The following is a 20130-nucleotide window of genomic DNA, read 5'->3' as shown; positions in this document are numbered from 1 at the left end:
TTTTTTAAACTTATTTTTCTGATTTAAACTCTTATTTTTTCCTCAAATAAAAGGCTTAATTTTTGCCTTATTTTTAAAATGATTTTTCAGATATAAAATTCCTCTTACCTCTGTTAGAAAGCGATAGTTTTTAAACGTTTTAATATACTACAGGGTATTGATATTCTCCATTCACTCAACTACTCAAATTCTGGAAAATGTGAAGGAAAAATCGATTATTTTTATAAAATATCCTATACTCAGCTTAAAACCGTCTTATACAAAGCCGAAAATCGATTATTCTCTTCACTCTAATAATATATAAATCGGAAAATTCTGCGTATGTTTGTAAAATCGCAAGCACCAATCCTTCTTTCTTAAATCTGTGAAATCCTCAATAAATTCACGTTATTACTAAAACTAAACAGCACTTATCTATGCTACATAAACGTATAAATATTTTAAAACAGCGAATTTTCTATCAAAATAATATATTAATAATCTATAAAATAATTCGTAAAATTTTTAAGGAACCGATCTACTTAAATCTCTAGGGACTCTTATATAGGGCTATGTATTTATATTTCTCTTCCTGATGGATGGATGGATGCAAATCCTACTAGAAATTTGACCATTTTTAAGTTAGTGTGACTTATAAAGCGGTGCCTCCATCTAGTGTTACTCATTTCTAACATAAATTATAAATTTAAGATAAATGATCTTTCTATCTACTGACGGTGTATATAATTTGTCAAGAGATTTTACTGTCTCCTCATCTCGTGAGCTGAATAAATGAGAAGAGGAATGACTTTCTACTTAGATAATTATTAATAAATTATTGTTAATTATGTGTAAATATTTCACACCGATTGGAAATTCTGTTATAAGTCATATTCTCTTATCAATGATGTTATAGATTTTTCCACACTTCTTTTTATTATGATAATAAAACATCCATTATTTTGAGTTTTATCGCTTTATAAATACCCTTAATGACTTTATATTATATATAATATTAAATTTATTATCTTATTAAGACGACACGATTGATATTATTCGGTTTACTTTACCGTTGTCGTAGTAAATTCCATAAAAATATACTGTGTATAGACTTACGTAAAATATGTTGTAGATAAGTTTGATCGATTATTATAGTTATATGAATATATTTATATATATAGCTACCTATAACAATCATTCTTCTATAGATTTTTATTTTCGATGCCTTAAAAAAATCTTTCTGAATCTTATTTTTATTCAGGGAAAAAAAAAGAGGAAGAAGAAAATTTGACATACGAAATGTGTTCGGAGAAAGATACTTCTTTCCAGTTTTGTTTCTTAAAAAATAAATCATGGTTTCAGGTATAATTTATCAAAGTCTCTCTGTTTTTGCATGAAGTGTGGACATCAAACTTCCAACGTATTTGATCATTTTTCGTCCATCTCCATCGCTCATATCATCAATGCAGAATTGAACTAACGCCTGTAAAGGATACTTCACTGTCAAGCATCATTGACGAAAGGACAAGCCATTATTCAGGGGACGGCATCTAACATTTTAAAAAAATAATAAAAAAATCATTTTTTCCCCAAGAAAAGAAAAATAAATAAATAAAAATTAAATTNATTTTTTAAAAATTTGGTCCATGAAATCCTAAGATATAAAACAAAATACAGGCCACACACTCATACAGGACTCTGTTCTCAATTTTTTTTTTAAATGTGTTTTTGAGATTAGAACGTCAAGAAATGCTACTTTATATACGCTAAACAATTTTTTTTAAATTCAAAATACATGATTATTTAATAAATTAACATATTACTTAAAGAAAACGGGAAAAAATTCCGATTCAGATGCAAATTTTTAACTTTAAACAGCGATCGTTAAAGATTTAATAATGGAGATCTTATGATAATAAAATGACAAAGTGTAAGTGATAAGCCTCTATCACACATCTCTTTATATTTTTTAATATAAAAAAAATGTTTGTAAAAATAAAATAAAATAAAATATGATATAATTTTAACCAATCGAATTAAATATTTGTATGAAATTCGTTTGCTAAAAAGTAGTAAAAATAAAAGCGAATGAACTTAATTATGATAAATGATGCCGAGGAGCATCTTAAGAGATTATCGAAGAAATTTTAAGCAGTTTTATGTCTTTTCTCTTAGAAATTTCTAAACGTGCGAGTATCAAATATCAAGCTGATATTATCGTTTGCATTTAGATTTAATATTTTTCCTCCCTTTCAATAAAATAATTTGACGTATTTAATAATAATTTCTTAATTTCTCTCTCTTTCTCTATATAGTCTATATTAAATTAGCGGGTTCAATGTGCAATAACCGTGCAAAATTTAAATTCTTGTTTAAAAATTTTTATTGCTTCTTTTCCTTTCTCTTTAAAGTATTTTTAAGTGCGCACTATAAGCAAATTTCTCTTAAATTATCCTTTTTTTTCGCTTCTCCTCGTCTTCTACAGCTTATTTTCTAACTTATTAACACTATAAAGTGTTAAATTATAGCAAAAACATTAATTCGTATAAATTTTGAGCTTATATTGCCATCTCAATTAATAGAATCTATAGATTAATTACATAAATTGCGTAAAGTTATAATTAATTTATTTAAATATATATACTTTAAAAAATTAAATAAATTATAGAAATTTTTAAGTGTGCAATATACACGAATTCCTCTTAAATTATTCACTTTTTTTCCATCCATTCGTCTTCTAGATCTCATCTTGTAAATTATTAACACCATACAACGTTAAATAAAGGCCAAAAGATTAAAATTTTCATGAAATTTATACAAATTTCCAGTTAAAAATCACCTTCGTAATGCTCAAACTAAGTACAGAAGCAGCTTACTTCGCAATGTATACACAGTATATATATATATATATTTAAAGGTTTTTAAAAGATATTAATGAAGAATAATTAAAGAATTTACGAATTAAGAAAATTGGCCTAAAAGATCTAAAAGTTAATTAAATTTCCTTTCAAGGATTTATGCAAAATTCATTATTATTTAAAATCGCAGGATGTATTTACTGCATCATTGACAGCTCGGTGTAGTTTTGACGGTTTGTTCCGAGATAATAAAATTAATGAGCAGAGAGAGTAATCTAGAATAGCATGAGATGCGATATAACAAGGTTTGGTTAAGCAAATGGCAGGTTAGATTAATAATATACTCTATGTAAGTAAATATTTGCTATTCCATCGAGATCCTTACCTGAAATATGGATAATTTGCTATTGGAAAAGTGCTGTTATGCTATTTTTCCTCTTCTCTAAATAATAAATTTCTTTTAAATTTTATTTCCTTCTGTGTTAAAAGTGCATTACACGAATAAATTGTAGACCCATAAATTTCTACTGTCGTCCGTCCGTCTGTCTGTCTTTCCTTAATCTCGAGAACAATATTAGATAGATAAAATTCAAACTAGATGTAGAAAATATAAGAGCAGGAAGACAGGATTAACTATACAGAAACTTCCTGTCTACATCAGAAGTCACATGATTTTAGTTCAAAATTTTACCCAGAATGGAGTTACATAGATGACCTGGGGTCGTATTCTGGTCACTGTCTCTGGTCTCTTGTCTCTCGCAAGCCGGCCGCTGATTGGCTAACTATTTGGATTAGCCAATCAGCGACCGGCTTTCAAGAGACGAGAGACCAGAGACACTGACCAGAATACGGCCCCTGCATTACTCTGTTGTTATCAGGAAAAGTATGATTTACAGGGGAAAGACATTAATTTTAGATCGAGAGCATATATTTTAAATAAAATTAATNCTACACAACTAATTTGAGGTGAACAGCATATATTTTAAATTAAATAATACAAAAAAATAACTGGTTATGAAAAATTACATCTTTCCAAATGATTAATTTGTAAATATAACAATATTTTAGGCTTTGAATCACGAAAATGTATAGAATTTCCCCTGAAAGTAAGCTTCGCCCCAATACAAAAAGAAGCTCTAGAGTTCATCATGAATTAAATAACTTGTATATAATTTTGAGATGCAACATTTAATATTTATGTAATTTTCAATAGTATAATTCATCACTATAAGCTAGTAAAATCAGAATTATAATGCAATGAGTGCAGAATGCGTGGAAGATAACAGTAATTCTAATGATAACTTTATGGAAACAGTATTAAATTAACGACTTTAACTAACTCTATAAATGATTTAAAATTATTTTATTCCGTTATAAACTCTATTTTAATCTTATATAAAGCATTAGGGAAAGGTTTTTATCATTACTTACTCTAAGAAATTACAAATTTTATCGTAAATTAGTTTATTTTCAGTACATTCATAGTTTATTTATAAATTTTTACTTTAGAAAATGAATGGTTTATTTAAATTTATTATATTTCAAAATAATAATTTTAAAAATGTATTTTTATAAAAGAAACTTTCAAGCTTTCATCTCCATCGTTTGATGCTGAAATACGAAAGAATAATGGCATTTAGAATGACACGTCAAAGAGCTACAGAGGAAGGAAGAAGAAGAGGAAGAAGAAGAAAAATCCTATTAATGTAATAGTGAATGGTGACTTTCAAAGCTGTTTCTAAGCGAAAATTGCATTCAATGAATCAGTAAAGAACTTAAAAATAAACCTTTTTTTTTCATTTCACCTCAAACAAAAGCAAATTGAAACGTTGACAGTTAAAGTTTACGATTTTAACTTTCAACTGCTAACAGTGAAATATTGCTTTTAATTATTAAAATACGGTTAATTATGATATATTTATTAAACATTTACGCAGAAATAAAATTGATAATCATATTTAAGCAGCGCTTATACATAATTCATCAACTGTACATTAACTTAATTAAGTCTGTTTGTATCCTTTGTTATTGTAACAATGAATGATAATGGTTTCTTTAATTCTTTTGTTACAATAAGGATATATTATTATTGATTATAAGAATAAATTCCGGTTGTTTTTAAGGCTAAAAACACGAGCTTCGCCTTCAAAAGTAAGAAAAAGTCCGACTTAATTACTTCCATAGAACGTGCATTAATTTACAATAAATTTGGGAAAATAATAGGCTAAGTTGGGCCAAAATAATGCGAATTTGTTCAATTTTTAGTCTTAAGATTATAGCTTTTAAGCCGAATTTATGATAAATTTGATATAAACTAAAAACTAGCGTAGTTTTGAGGGTGTTTCGATCTAATAGTTGGAGAAATTTCATGGGAATTAATATCTGGACTTTGTAGAGTTAGTGTCGTGGGAGGATTTGATAGAAACAAGAAATTGCCAAAGCAAGCAAAGAGCTAATCAATGAAGGCGTGGTTGTGTCAGCTTTGATGTATAGTGTTGTGCTATGGGTTTATTAGGGTAGGCGTCAAGGTGAGATGAGGTGTCTTTGAGATATATGTAAGCTTATATATTGTGCATTAAAATCTTGCCTTAATACAATGCTTTGGTACTTACTTAAATCCACATATTTCAATAAAGAAAAAATTAATGGCGATTCTAAATATTTTATCATTACCAGGCTCAAAACAGAATTAAAGAATAAAGTTTTTAATATTCTCACCAATACGATATGAATATAAATCATTGAATTGTTTTTTTTGCTATATTCGTTTCTAAGGAAACTCGTTAATTAATTTTTCAATACTGTAGGGTGGCCCAAAAGTGGGTTAATCATTAAATTCTAAATTGCAATTAATTAACTAAAAATGCAATTGCGTTTAAACTATTTTCACCGATTTTGTAAAAGAAAAGCGCGTGTTTCTAAACTTTAGTTTTCGATTTATATTCACGGTTAACTGACTTCTAGGCCACCCTATATAAGTTAGCGTAAATGTTCAAATTATTATAAAACTTATTCAAAAATATTTTTCTTAGCCTTTTAAACACTATACGTATTTTTAAAAACTCTTTCCTCCCTGTGAACACTAAAACGGCCATTGTGGGCCTGACCGAACCGGCAATGGGTTCGGAGAAAATTTCCTACGGTTCGGTCAGGTCCACAATGGCAGCGGCGGTGGGGGGGTGAGGAACGGGACTGAAATTATCAGAAAATTGATCACCCACGAAAAATTCCTGGATGTTGCTGGCTCCGATTTAACCCCAGGTGCCGCAGAGCGGTAGGCTGACGCCTTAACAGCATCGCCATGATAGTCGTATATATTCATATATAATTTTTTTTTTAATTTGATAAATATTTTATATTTTCTTTTANTGCATCCCGGAATTGTGAATATGTCACAATACTTTTTGCTTGTTAAATATTTAAAATATTTTTTATTTTTTAAAAGGAGATTTTGAATTATTATATTTGTGAATGCGTATATGCATATAATTTTATTAAAATGTTAAAATATTCAGGATGTAGTCGCCGCATGTAAGGAGTTGGAAAATGGTTTTTGCTGTTGCAAAAAACACACTCCTAATGTGATACAATCATCAGAAGTGGAGCACGTCCAGCTGTTTATCACAGATAGGGTGATTTGGTTCAGCAAAGATGTTGGAACATCTGGATGAGCTTCCGTTATCTATCTGGGGACAGTGAAAGGATCATAACTTCCATTTAAGCGGAAAAAATGGAAAATCGAAAAAAATAGATAAATTCGAATCGATTAGAAGTAAAAATTACCCATCCAAATGCTAAGAAATAAACTTATAAATATTCGCTTTATCTGAATAGTTCATTCGAATTCAAATCGACCAATAGGAGGAGGGGTTTCTTCTTTTCTTTTTACGACTCGTAAAAGTTTACCTCGTAATAACGAAACTGTGTTATGTTGAGGAAACATATCACGATTTCTTTAAAGAGACTCTAAAAGGTAAAAGTTTCTCTAACTGTTGTCGAGAGGATTTACTTAAATCCACTGATTTAAGAAGATTAAATAAATGATAGACAGGTATATTCTGATTCGTAGTAATCTAGGTGTATATACAAAGATAATGAAGGAACATTAATCTAAATAAAGAAGAAATTCTAATGACACGTGCACCATTCTTAAATTTCTCATTTGAGATCGATTTTCTGCAATTCTCTTCACTAAAACTCATCTTCGTAACCATCTTTCTCTCAACGATGCCCATGGGATCCAATTGGCTTCACTAATAAACATTGACGTTTCTCAAAGGCAGAATTGTAAAGAATTTATTTGACGTTCTCTTCGGTTATCAAATTGCATCTGGACATTTTCTAAGCCGACATCATCTTCGTTTTTCTGCCATTTTCAACCGTTTATTATCTTATAACATATCTTAACGTAAATATATATAAACTCTTCTCGGATAAACATGAAAGTCTAGTTATGGAAGAGGAGGAGGAAAAAAAAAATCTCCAATTTCCACTAGTGACTGACTCTCCTCGTAACTCTTTTCCTGCGAGTGATTGTTAGAGACAGGTTATTATACAGCGAAGAATTTCGACGAAAACATTTTAAAAAAAAAATGTTCAACCATACATATTGTATCTCTATCCTTAATAATTGATCAATGTCAACATTACTAAGCAACGCGTATATTATTTACCTTGTCACTACCTCAGAATTTATTATTTAATTAATTTCTTAAGAATTTTATAAGTAACTTATATAAAGTTGTATAAAATAAATAATTATTAATATNCCTTCAACTCGCTATCTGCTGAGCGAAAATTCGGAGTTTTAAATAATTTTGTAAGAAAATCAAAAATATTTTTCAAATTAATTTTTATTTTAATACATTTGATATAAAAATAAATATTAAATTTTTAAAGATATTATGGTGTTGTGTTAATTCATTTTTGTATTATCATTGGCTGTTCGCCGTTGATGAATGGGATAAAGCAATGCAACACGAAAGCAGTTTAGCAAAGAAATGCATACTGGGAAAAAAATGGGCAATTGTCTGGGTTTCCCACTAACAGGGACCCCAAATCGATTATTTATTAAATAAAAAATCTTTCACTCAGAAAACTCTCACGAAATAAAAAATGTCTGAAGTCAACACTGTACATCGGGCACTTTAAAATAGCCTGGGCTTCATGAAGCTATAACGCGCCACTGATGAAACTCATCCCTGGATTTTAGACACGCTAAGAAAACCCGAAAATTTTTAACTAAACAGCCCGTCGATGGAGATGATCACCTCCATCGACCTCCAGGTATTCGAGAAAGACTCACCTCCAGGTATTCGAGACAGAAATCGTCGCAATCCAGTAAAAATTGGGTCAGACTTTCTTCCACTCGAAGAGCGAATTGCGACTGCAAAGTTTCCAGACCGTTCTCCGTTCGCGTCACACAGTCGTTCAGATTGGTCCACCAATAGCGTAGAACGTCCACCCTCTCTATTTCGTCTCTCTTTACCACCATCCCAAATTGGTTCATCAAACCGTAGCATTCCTGAAAAGAGAAACGGTGTTACGGTCGGGGCAGATACTACCATCCACTAGCAGCGCTTACCTCGATCGGACCGATGTCCAATTCGATGTCGATCCGTAAGTCTCTGGCTCGAGCCAGAGCCTCTAACACCTCTTCCGCATCGTCGGTGTCGTGAACGGAACGACTCATTCGCCCGATCAGATCTCGAACAGTGCGAACGATGGACTTGGCCCTGGCGTTGTACTCGTCCTTGCAGATGGTTCCGTACTCGACATACCGGCGCTTTGCTTCTTCTGCCAGACGCTTCTTCGCTTGTTCTATGTAAAGAAAAGACGACTCGTTAAGAAGTGATTGGCGACGTATTGGCATAAACGAAAAACTTCTTACCGGTCACTAGATTGAGACATTTAACCTCTACGGCGTCCGGAAGTAGCAAAATCTTTTCCTCCAAATCTTTGTAGTACATCATCTTATCTCTGAAATCGTGCAAGGAGGGCCGAGAAGCCAGAAACGTCTTCGTCTCGGATCGCTTGTCCGAAACGTAAAGAAGATCTCGGAAAAGCGAGAAACGGGCCAATTGTTTGTCCGTCTCCTGCCGACGAACCACGAAAAATTAATTTTCACCATATTAAAACCAGATTTATACAAAGCATAAGCGTATGACATCGTGTATGGTGACTTTCGCTCGTTCGTGCAATCGGTTCGATCGTTTTTGCAAGGAACCGTCCCGTCACATAGCGCAGAATTTGGAGGGATCAATCGCCTTACCTTCAGCTGAAGTCCCGAAGACCCCAGCATTAGTGGAAAATTTAGGCAATCGTAGCCAGGACTCGATTCCAAGCTCCTCAACACGGAAAACCGAAGCTAAGCGGCCACGCGGCCGACTGAGAGTAATATATCGTCTACAGAAAAAAAGATATAATGGATCCTACCTCTTTAAGTAAAAGGACGGAGGTGGAAAGGGCTGTCCTTGATTCTGTCATTTCTCCATCTCCGACCACGTACTCGAATAGACTGCTGGCGTAAGGAGCTCTGGACCTGGCCACCAACTGACTTCGGTCGTCGAACAGCGACACTTGGTCGTAGTCTTTATCTTCGGCCAACTGTCACAGATCCACACATAAATATGACCAAAAAGAAAGAAAGAAAGAAAAGAAAGAGAAACTGACCCAAACACGAGGCTTCCTCTTCCACTCCGACACTCCTTTGGCCGCTTCCAGAAGACAGAATATTATTCGATCGATGGCTCCCTGCAACAACGTCAGACTGGGGTGCAACTTGAAACCTGTTTCTCCGTCAACCACGGTCGTTTCCAAACAAAGAAACGAAGATTCCTTCTCTCCTAAAGATAAAGACTGTAATGGAATGGACCGACAAGGTATCTCTTCTCGATGTATGAGAGTAGTAACACAAACGTATTAAGAACATCACGTTTGTGTACTAATCACATAACTCGAGAGTAGACACCCAGACTGATTCTGAAATCGAATGTTAATAATCTCTTAATGCAATCAATATGACCGACCAGAGTGTATATTACAGTTTTATTCCAGCCAGTGTTTGTAACTTTTAAGTTTATCACTGTAAACGAAAGATGTGATCACGGTGAAAGTGATGATGTGTTTCAAATCACTTATCTATATAAATATACACAAATATACTGGCCACTTTATTAGTTACATCTACCTAAAAGCTTGTCCCGTCCTCTATAGATGCAATGACTGTTCAAATTCGTCGAGTCATTGATTCTACAAGTTCCTGATGTTATAATACGTGCGTTCTCAGCCATTCATCCATGAGGGTAGTGCGTAACTGTTACATACCCTCTTATATATTTCCTATATTTTGAATGAGAAAAGTATTTGTTATGTGCACGGGACTTCGAATGCAAGGAGACAAGACCAGCCCATCAACACGCTCTCTGTTACAAAAGCGGTAGACTTACCGGTGGAATGGTGACTAGTCAACATCGTCCTCAAGAATTCCAGAGCGCGGTGCAGGAGTCCCCTCACCGTCTCCTTAGTCCGTAGGGCGAAACTGTCCAACAGCAGATCGGCTTCTCTTTCAGTCTTTTGCAGGAAATCGTCGTCTGCGGGAAACGGCATTCTGACGAAGGGAGCGGATTCGGATGACATTTGCGGAAAGGTGGGTCTATCGTCTACCAAAAGAAAGAAAGTTTCTCTCTAAGTTAGAAATGTTCACCGTCGATCCGAAGCGAAACCAAAGAGCGTTGGCATTCCCAAAAAGAGGAAAAACGTAGAAAATTTTCCAAAAGTCTTTTCCTAATTAAAATTCATCTTTTATTTATGTTGTACAGTGAATTAACGGTCACGTAAGGTGACAATTTTATTGAATTCTTATTAAAAAGTTTTTATCCTTTCAACTCGACTCCCCGAGATTAAATCACGAATGCACCACTGTCATGAACTGCCATTAACGCCCCGCTTCGTTCACGTTTTTAATAATTATAAACACCTATTCGTCACCAGTTTTAAATGCTTTACAAAGAAACTGTTTCTTTCTAGAAGCTTTACTCTCTTATATTTTAAAACTGAAAACTATCTTTCTGTACATAGATTCGAGGTGCTTTACTAAATTATCCACCGCTTAAAACAGTAAACCCTTGAAAATTTCGGTTATTTTTAAGAAATAAAAGAGAAAAGGACTTACTGTGTATCTGAGAAACCAGATCTTCCAGGCAGACGTCGATCAACTCCATAACTGAATCCTCGATCGACACGTTGAGTCGTTGAATGGATTCGCTAGAGTTTCGGCATGATACCTATCAATCGAACAAATAATTAGATTCGCTCGCGATCGTCTCCCCTCGCCCATCACTTTTGAAAATCGAGATCTATCCCAGTTATTGACAGAGGGTACGCCTCCAGTTCTTTCGATATGCTCGTCCGATGTAGAACTAATTTTATAATCGCAGAATTGTACCCTTCCACTATTCGGAAATGGTCCGATCAATAAAGTTTAAATGCACATGCAATCATAAATGCAAATGTAATGTAATCACGAAATAATCGAGTAATACCGTACAAAAAAACTAAGATAACGTATGTATAAAACATATAAATGTTAAAGTTTGATTATTAGGAGGGACTAATGCAATTAAATTAAAGGTCGAGGTGCGGAGAGTTAACGATAATAAAGTGATACTAAGTTATACGAAGACAATAATATCTACTTCAACCACAAATTTTGATACTATCAGAGAAGAAATGAATTGTTTCTTAAATAAAATATTCTTCTATATGCATATGCATAAACTAAAAATTAATTATTAAAAAATCTAGTTTTATTCTGGACAAAATCAAAAATAATAAAAAATAATTCAAGCAACGAGTTGCGTGACTTTTCCGGGTGCTATAAGATTTTATTTAAAAAAATAACTTTTATATTATTAAGCAAAAATAAATAAAATTGTATGTGGCGTCATCTGTTATGAGATTGTGTTATAAAAAACTTTTTATATTTTTATTTGCCATAAAATGGCAAAAAGCTTAATTTTGAGGGCAGGGATGAGTTTTATATAAAAGTGTAAATGTTAATAACGAATAAAATCATTAAGATCAACTCCTCTCGAGATATGACACGACACCACTTAACTCCTCACCCCTCGACTTTTAACCACCAAAATTTAATAGCATCAAGCCCTCATATACAAGCTATCATACCAAATTTCGTTTCTTAATCTTCACCCTATCCTCAGATATTAAGGGAAATAGACGTCAACACACACACATACATATTCATGAATTTTTTTTTGCCGTTCTTTTGAATCTTTTGCATTCGGAAAGTCTCAAAACACGAAGATTTGAAAAAATAAAATAATAAAAAAACCTTCGGAGGATCGAATTTGACACCCTTACAATACTTTCCCTTGTTACAGCCGTGAAAGTAAAAACTAAATTTTAATACCGCTAACGTTATGTTGGGTGGAAAATAATTGGATTTCAAGCAATATAAAATACTCGGGTATATTGTGATTCTAAACTATCATGGGACCAAAATTATGTCTGAATTGTCACATATTATTTGAGATAATCATTAGCTAAATTGATTTGAAAATTGATTGGAACTATAAAAAATTATAAGATATTTAGGTTTATGATTTCCACTGTGCTCTTCTTCCGTATTCGAATGTATGTGAAATTCGCCGGAAAGAACATAAACACAAGAAACTAACCTCGGCAACAGAAATCAATTCTTTGGTGCATAACGAACGATGGGTAGGAAACTTTAACACTTGGATATCCGATAGTGTTCCCAGCATAGATTCGATCCTGTCGTAGAGCAGTGAATTGATTCTGTGCAAAAGAAAATGTTGTTTTAGTCCGATATATATTTACCTATCGTTGTGTTTTAAATAAGCCTTTAGTTTCAATGCAGAAACAGATTAGATCAATGTTTCCCAAATTTTTTTAACAAATGGGAACCGTAGTATTATGACATTGCCGTTCCCACAAGATGAAGTTAGCAAACATGATTTTTCAAAGCTTCTCGTCCTATAATCAAATGCACTGGAAAATAGCAGATAGATAAAGTAACAAGGAAATTCGGTCACTCACCTGGACAATAGCAGGCGCAATTGTCCAACGTTGGTGGTGCAAGAGCGGGCGTAGGATTCCAAAGCCAGACTGCCCCACGATTGCGTCCGAATTCCCCACAGCCACAAACTTTCCATCCTCTTCAGATGGGGTTCCGTCAACGGTCGCAACTTCTCCGGGACGCTTCTTTTGATTTCGGCGTATTCTTCCAAGGCTCTCTGCTCAATATAAAATTTATCAGATTTCCGATAGAATAACGGCTAGATTGCACTCGCAAGTTTTCGAGTGACGAATCACGGCGGAGAACATTCGATAACAAAGACGTAGAACTTAAGCGGTGGCATTTGCCACTAGAAGAAAGAAGCCAATTAGACACGCTAATGCATCGGCCTTTTAGATTGATGGTCACATTTTCCAGCGTGAGTAAATTTTATTATTCCGAGGCATGACGAGATTTGTCGTCATTTTTGACTCTGTATGCTATGGGCACTAAGGATGTTTTTTTCGTGCATGACGTTACCCCCTGCTAGAAATGCATTGTGGTATTTTCAAATCCGTTCGATATTTTCTTAAGATAATTATCCCGAGCATTGCCGGGTACATTAGCTGCTTTTTAAAATATATTTTTTCGATCTCAAATTAGTAGCGTATTGTTCCCGTACATAATACTTTTCCTGATAAAAAAGAGTCATATGTAACTTCGTTGTAGAGAAAATTATTGAATTGAAATTACGTGACTTCCTGTCTATGCCGGAAGTTATTACATAGTTAATCGGGGCATCCTGCCCCTAATCTTTCCATATCTGGTCTCGACTTTCATCTATCTAACGCAGTTCTCGAAATTAAAAGACAAACAAACAGATGGACGCCGGGTTTATAATTTTTTTTTTCAAATTTCATCCTAACTATTTTTCGAAATAGTATTTTCATAAAGGCGCCTGTGTTAGTAAGCGGATGACTGGAAAAAATTCTAGCGAACTCGTGAGAAAGGAAAGTTATTTGAAATTATCGCATTTTTTACCTTACAAGACACACAGTTATATTGGTCAGGGCCGTGAAAAGTCAGAGGCAGAGGAGAGCAAATTCCCAGTGTGCCGAGACGATGGAGTTCCAAAATTCAAAAATTGTTACATGGGCGAACGAATAAATTCATAGATAACTGTCACATATGAGTATGAAAAATTATACTGTAGTTTGGAAAATAAAGAAAATGAAAATTCCAATAATTGAAACGTCAACTACCCAATCCATTAGTGGAAATAATTCACCGTCGTTCGTTCGTTTCGTTTTCGTTTTCGTCATTGTTATTACAAAGATCAGTTCAGTTTCCGTTTTTGTTTTTTTTTTTTTCTGTGGTTTGTCCGTGTGTGGTGAACGTTATACAGCTTATTAGATAATGTATTAGCTGATCAACATACCTGAATGACGTAACGACATCTCTTCAGCTCCTCTTCCTTCGACATCAGAATCCGTCCCGCTTCCGGAATTTCCAACTTCATTCGGGAAATTTGAACGCATTCGGCCAGGAAAATCCATAGACGACCATTGTACACCGAAACCTCCGCCGTGCCCGGCGGATCCTGTACCAAAACGGGTTCCTTCAGAAAATCTTCCATCCTACAGAACTGTTATAAAACCGGAGGGAGAGATTACTTCGAACCAAAATATAAAACCCAATTCCTTTGGAGCTGTCCATAAATTACATCCGAATTTTTCTGGGACAGTGGAGGAGTTTTTACTCTCTCTCCTCCACTGTCCCAGTTTGTCCAAGTTTCCGTAACTTCCTTCCCTCTTCCGACGTCCAACAAAACTCAACCCCTCTCAAAATCTTTATCACTTCACGAATAATAAAGTGCATAAACTGTATGAAATTTAATGAAATAAAACGAACGTTCACTGAAGTTTAACCCTTGCTCTTGCCCTTGTCCGACTTGTAACCCCCCTCTCTCCCTTCCAGTGTGGATGTCATTTATGGACAGCCCTTCCCGTTATTTTTAAGCTATAATCCTATCTGTCTAACTAAAGAACGTGCAGCGCGATCATGCCGCAATTATTTTCGTCTCAAACAACTATAAACACAAAATTAATTAGGAAAATATTTAATAAATATATAACTACTCTCAAAATATAAGCAGATTACGACTAAATTTTAACTGAAAATTTGGACACGAGAGAAAAGAAATGGTTCTTCTGCTGCAATATCAGACTCGGATGATTGGCAGCCTACGGATCGCGAGTCATAGATGAAACTCTATTCGGATTGGGATTTTTCGCTGCTTATATAAATATATACAATAGACATCTCTACTAAAGAAATTGGACCTAGGGCATATTCGTAAACGTACTTACTCGTTCGAACCAAGTTCGGTGAAGAAGAGCCGCGTGACGTTCCAGTTGTCCGGCAAGGCACTTGTACTTTTCCAGCACGGCCTTTCCCTGTCGTCCCTGCAAAACGTCATCGAAGTCTGGCAGCCTCCGGAAGGGTTCCTCGATTCGCTCGGACAGGCGTTTAGTCCAAGCTATCCTTTCTGTTCGGTAAAAAGTTCTTTTGTAATCGTCTCATAATACAAAATGCATATTTGTGATATTCGTAGCGCGTGGAATAACTAAAATAAAGAAGGGAAGGTCTTACCCGCAATCCGAGAGAAGCCTCGCAGAGTAGGAGGTTTTCTCCGGTATTCTACAAAGAGGCGACACACCCGGTCCAACTCTCGGTCGTAGAACCGAAGAATTCGCCCGGGTTCATCACCGGCTTCGGTCAAGAATGGGACGGTCCGGGAACGGGCCTTTGGCTTCTGTCGGAAAAGACTGAATTCAGAGAGAAATCCGAAAACGGAGGAGAAGGAAATGAGATCGATACCTTTAAGGCTTCCGCTGCGGCCAGCAAATTGGCACAATCCGCATCAAAATTTGCGTCATCCGGGTCGAAGGTATCGTAGGAGACGTACTCCGAACGTCTGACGCCGTTCTTTAACCCACCCGCGGCTTCTCGCAATTCTAGAAAAGAAGAAAACTCCCGCGTTGAGTTTCCGCCAGAAGACTCGAGGCGGGCGACAGATTTTTTGATGCACGGGTGGCCTAGGGACCGGTGGTTCCGGTTTCGATTGACTGGAAAATTCCGAATAAAACTGCTAATAATTCTAGATTTAGTTATCCGAACTTATCATAGTTATCTAAACATTTTACCGATTGCGCCACCCGAAGAGAAAATTTTGTCATTATTCATAAGCGCGGAAACAGAAGCCGGAACCTCAGAAAAATGGTACAGTATCAAAACCTAAAATATGTCGTAACGAACGACGTCCGAGCGGTTGGCAAAGGAATTTTCGTCCTCCGGAAAGCATTTAGTCGGAAGAAAATTTCTGAAATCCCTCCTATTTACTACGGGCTAAAACCCGAATTTCCGGGACGTAAACGAAAACCCGATCTGGGATTTGGAGATGGAAAAATGGACGCGATTGAGAACCGATATGTTCCATACCGGAACGAGGAGGAAGACGGACTTATTTACCCCGTTTTTCTCGATCGAATGGTCCAGGATATCGACGGAGCGGGTCCGGGATATTTCGAATCTTTTCCAGAAGAAGACAAAAATCATCCAAATTGGCGAAGACCAAGGTTTCGCTGACGTCCCGAAAGACGCCGCGTGACTTTTTCATCTCCCGGAAATATCGCCGATACTCTCGAGCCAGAGTCAGACACGAGTCGATCTTCTCTATCCATTCCTCCTCCCTCTGATTCAAGACGTTTGGAATTCCGTTTCGAACCAGAAACTTCCGGCAAGACCGGATCAAGCTGTTGGTATACTGCAAAGAAGACAATGTTAGTCTGACGCAGAGAGTCGGTGCCACCGGCGTAAAAGACCACGTAAATGCGTTGGCGCCAGTCAGGCGGTGGTACACGTCTAACACAAGATTCAGTATCTACTAATTTCGTATCCACGCTCTTCTTCCGTATTCGCCAGCGACGAAGTCTAATGTACGCCCGACCACCTTGTTGCGCCTACGTATTCGGCGCGGCGTTTTACGCTTCCTGAGGGTAGACGGGTGGGTGGGAAAAAAATCACTCACCTTGACTAGAAAAGCGGAGGCGGGCTGCCACGCGCAGCGTTCCGAACTCGGGCGATAAACAGCGGCTAGGGACTCCAGCACGGAAGAAATACTGGCCATCGCCGTTCTCTGCTCCAGAGGAAGAGATGAGAGGGAGGACGAAGAGAAGAAGAAGAGACGGGAGTACTTACCAGGCGAAAGGTGGCAGGAAGCGGACATCTTCGAATGGCTGTCTCCAGGTGCCGGACATACAATTCTACTTCGGACAAACGACGGAAAATCCTTTTTTCGGTTTCCCTCCAGACCTGAGCAGAAAGTGGGTAGTGAGCGGAAAACAAACGACTCGTTTTTCGGTAATACCACCGACTTTGGTCCTTTCTCGTTTGACGACCGCGGCGAGATCGGCACTAGGAACAAAGAGGTACGGTTGCCCCACGTCCCGATTTCTTAGGATTTCACGTTTCTTGAAAGATCTGATTTGCCTACCCCTACCCGAAAAGATTCCGATTTGTATTAAGAACGGTCAAATAATAATCGTAGGAGGTGTGGTTTCCGCGTCTTCTTACGCCACCCGTTCCGAGAAGCGTACACCTTCAATAGTAGCAGGCGTCGGTTCCAAAGTATCAACGGTTTCGTGTCATCGTCGACGATGGATCCACGATCGCTTCTGGCCGCTGGCAACGAGAAGATCTTTATTTTTTTAATCGTGTCCACGACGGGAGAAGCCGGATTTGAAACAAAAACTTTGTCGAAAAACGTAAATAGAATTGGTTCAAAGCATGGATTCCCAACTTGTGTTCCGTGGAACCCTAGGGATTTTATCGAGGGTTTCACAATAAAATCCGTCCAGTCTAGAAATGTATGAACGTGCCAATGCAGATTTGGGATGTGAGGTTTAATTGTTATAGTCACGAATCCAGTCCTTGTATCGTCATACAAGGACTCGATCCGAGACTATACACGTGCTAAAGTGATTTATAGCTTTATAAACAGTGGGGATTGATTTATCGGTAACGGAGCGAACTAAAACCATGATATAATATTTGACGGGGTAATGGAAACCATGAAAACAGTAAAACATAAACTGATCAAACTTTTAACTTAGAAGATAATTTTCGTTTTTTTTTTTTAAATAAAAATTAATACAAAATATTATCGTAAATTTTTATAATAAGATTTTAAAAAGAAAAGATGGTCGATACTNAAGTCTGTTTTTTAAACAAAAAAAGTCGTTAAAATTTTAATTTATCGTGTAAATTTAAAAGTAACAGTGACCAAAAAGTTAGTTAACCGTACATTTCATATGTATAAGAATAAGAATCGTATACTGAGTTTATACAACTTATAAGATCGTAAGTAATAATTTTTAATAGGACAATAGTTAACTGACTTCTGGGACACCCTGTACGTTTCATTTCATAAATACAGTCTACTCTTTTACACATACAATAAATTTAAGCGTGATTTTAAAGATTACACCTTATTTAATACGTAAAATCAGCCGGAAACTGTACGCAGGGTGGTCCAAAAGTCAGTTACCATTGTGATATATCCGTAAGTGTGAAACGTAAACTGAGCATTCTTTTAGAAAATTGACGGAAACATATTTAAATATATAGCCTTTAATGGTTAACTGACTTTTAGGCCACCCTGTGTAGCGTAAATTACAATTAATTTTAATAAATTTAATGATTGCATCTCTTTTAATATATATATATATTTTAGAATTTCAAACAGGATGAACCAAAAGTCAGTTAACCATTTTTTTTTTACATTTGTTTATTTAACATAACAGAATATATTATAAAAGTTTCTATTATGCAGAAATAATATTTAATATATTGAATTATTTATTTATTCATTTTATATAAAATATTATCGTTATTATTATTAATATTCAAGTTTTAAAAAATAAATGTTTTGCATTTTTTCCTCTTTAAGAATAGGAGAAAAAAATATATTTTTTTTATCATAAAAATATTATTTATACTGATGAGTTTTCTCTTCCTTTTTTTAAGGAAAAAACAAATTGAATAAAATTTATAATTCATTAAAAAAAATAAATATTTGAAAAGAATGTTTATTTTACTTTTATTTTATTTTTTTATTTATTTATTAAATTTGTTAGAAGCTAAACAACATGTACACAAATCAACTTAATGGCTGACGAAAAATAAAAATAAAAAATTACATGGAAAAAAGGTACAGTGTATATGTATATATATATATATGTTCAACGCTTGCTAAAGCTGACAGGACTGTAGGGAAATTTGTCGTTGAGTTCATAGAATAGGATCTCATGCACATTTTATAAGGATCAAAAGGTATATTTTTGGACTGTTTATCAACGTTAGAAAAGTAAAAATAAAATGGTTTACTATAAAAATACTCTCTTGTGTCATGATCATTGTTTTTATACATTCTACACAGCAGCTTACAATTAACTTAATTCTTATATATATATATATATATTTAACACTTGATAAAATTTGTATTTATTGTTTATAAAGAAAAACTGTTCGTAAATCTCCAGAATAATCGCTGTTTCTGTAGGAGATATTCTACAGCTCACAATTTATTAATTGTATTTTCAGTGTCTCTATAGATCATATACAGAAGCTCAGAATTTACTTAATTTTTTATTTATTTAACAGCTTATTAAATTATAAATAAAAATTTTTTCAAGCAAAACTCTTCATAAATCCAATGGATGATGTTTGTTTCTTCTATAGGAGGTATCCTTCAGCTCACAAATGACCCAATTATTATATATGATTGCTTATTAAACAATTTATACTAAAAAAATCGTTTCTTTATATATTTTATACGATTAAATTTAATTTTTTACACAGCAGAATAGTATGTTTTTTTTTTTTAAATTTAATGCTATGTACGAGCTTTATTGCATAACATCGTAAACATCATAATTGCACTCACTCTTACTCGTAAATGCAAGGAATTTAAGATTAATAAGGTAAACTAAGACGATGAAGTCATTTGAAATTCTTGTATTTTCATTAAATAACAAGGAAACGAGCTAAAATGTCGTAAACCTCTTTATATCATCCCCCTGCTCTTTCGCCACCTACAAATCTCACTTAAAAGATATTAAAATTTAAATTATAAATATTAGGAATATTCAGTACGTGCTTCACATTGTTATATAAGAATACAAAATTTAGTGT

General features: G+C 34.8%; 1 protein-coding gene across 1 annotated transcript; it reads right to left on the bottom strand.

Annotated features, from left to right (window-relative positions):
- Positions 1-6430: 6430 nt before the first annotated feature.
- Positions 6431-17248, bottom strand: LOC111634517 (dynein heavy chain 5, axonemal-like). Its single transcript, XM_023379316.1, has 17 exons — positions 17137-17248; positions 16967-17074; positions 16408-16702; positions 15757-15893; positions 15529-15691; positions 15246-15424; positions 14315-14521; positions 12918-13114; positions 12536-12656; positions 11011-11122; positions 10286-10498; positions 9510-9682; positions 9273-9443; positions 8728-8932; positions 8422-8657; positions 8143-8361; positions 6431-6523 (listed from the first exon to the last, which is right to left on the bottom strand). The coding sequence occupies exons 2-17, from the start codon at positions 17063-17065 to the stop codon at positions 6431-6433; spliced, it is 2820 nt and encodes a 939-aa protein (XP_023235084.1). The 5' UTR covers positions 17066-17074; positions 17137-17248.
- Between the last annotated feature and the right edge of the window lie 2882 nt (positions 17249-20130).

Source organism: Centruroides sculpturatus, unplaced genomic scaffold (assembly GCF_000671375.1).
Source record: "Centruroides sculpturatus isolate CEXI.00-Female unplaced genomic scaffold, Cexi_2.0 scaffold967, whole genome shotgun sequence".
NCBI classification, from domain to species: domain Eukaryota; kingdom Metazoa; phylum Arthropoda; class Arachnida; order Scorpiones; family Buthidae; genus Centruroides; species Centruroides sculpturatus.
Note: the sequence above shows the minus strand (reverse complement) of the source record. Positions and strands in the feature narration are given on the sequence as shown.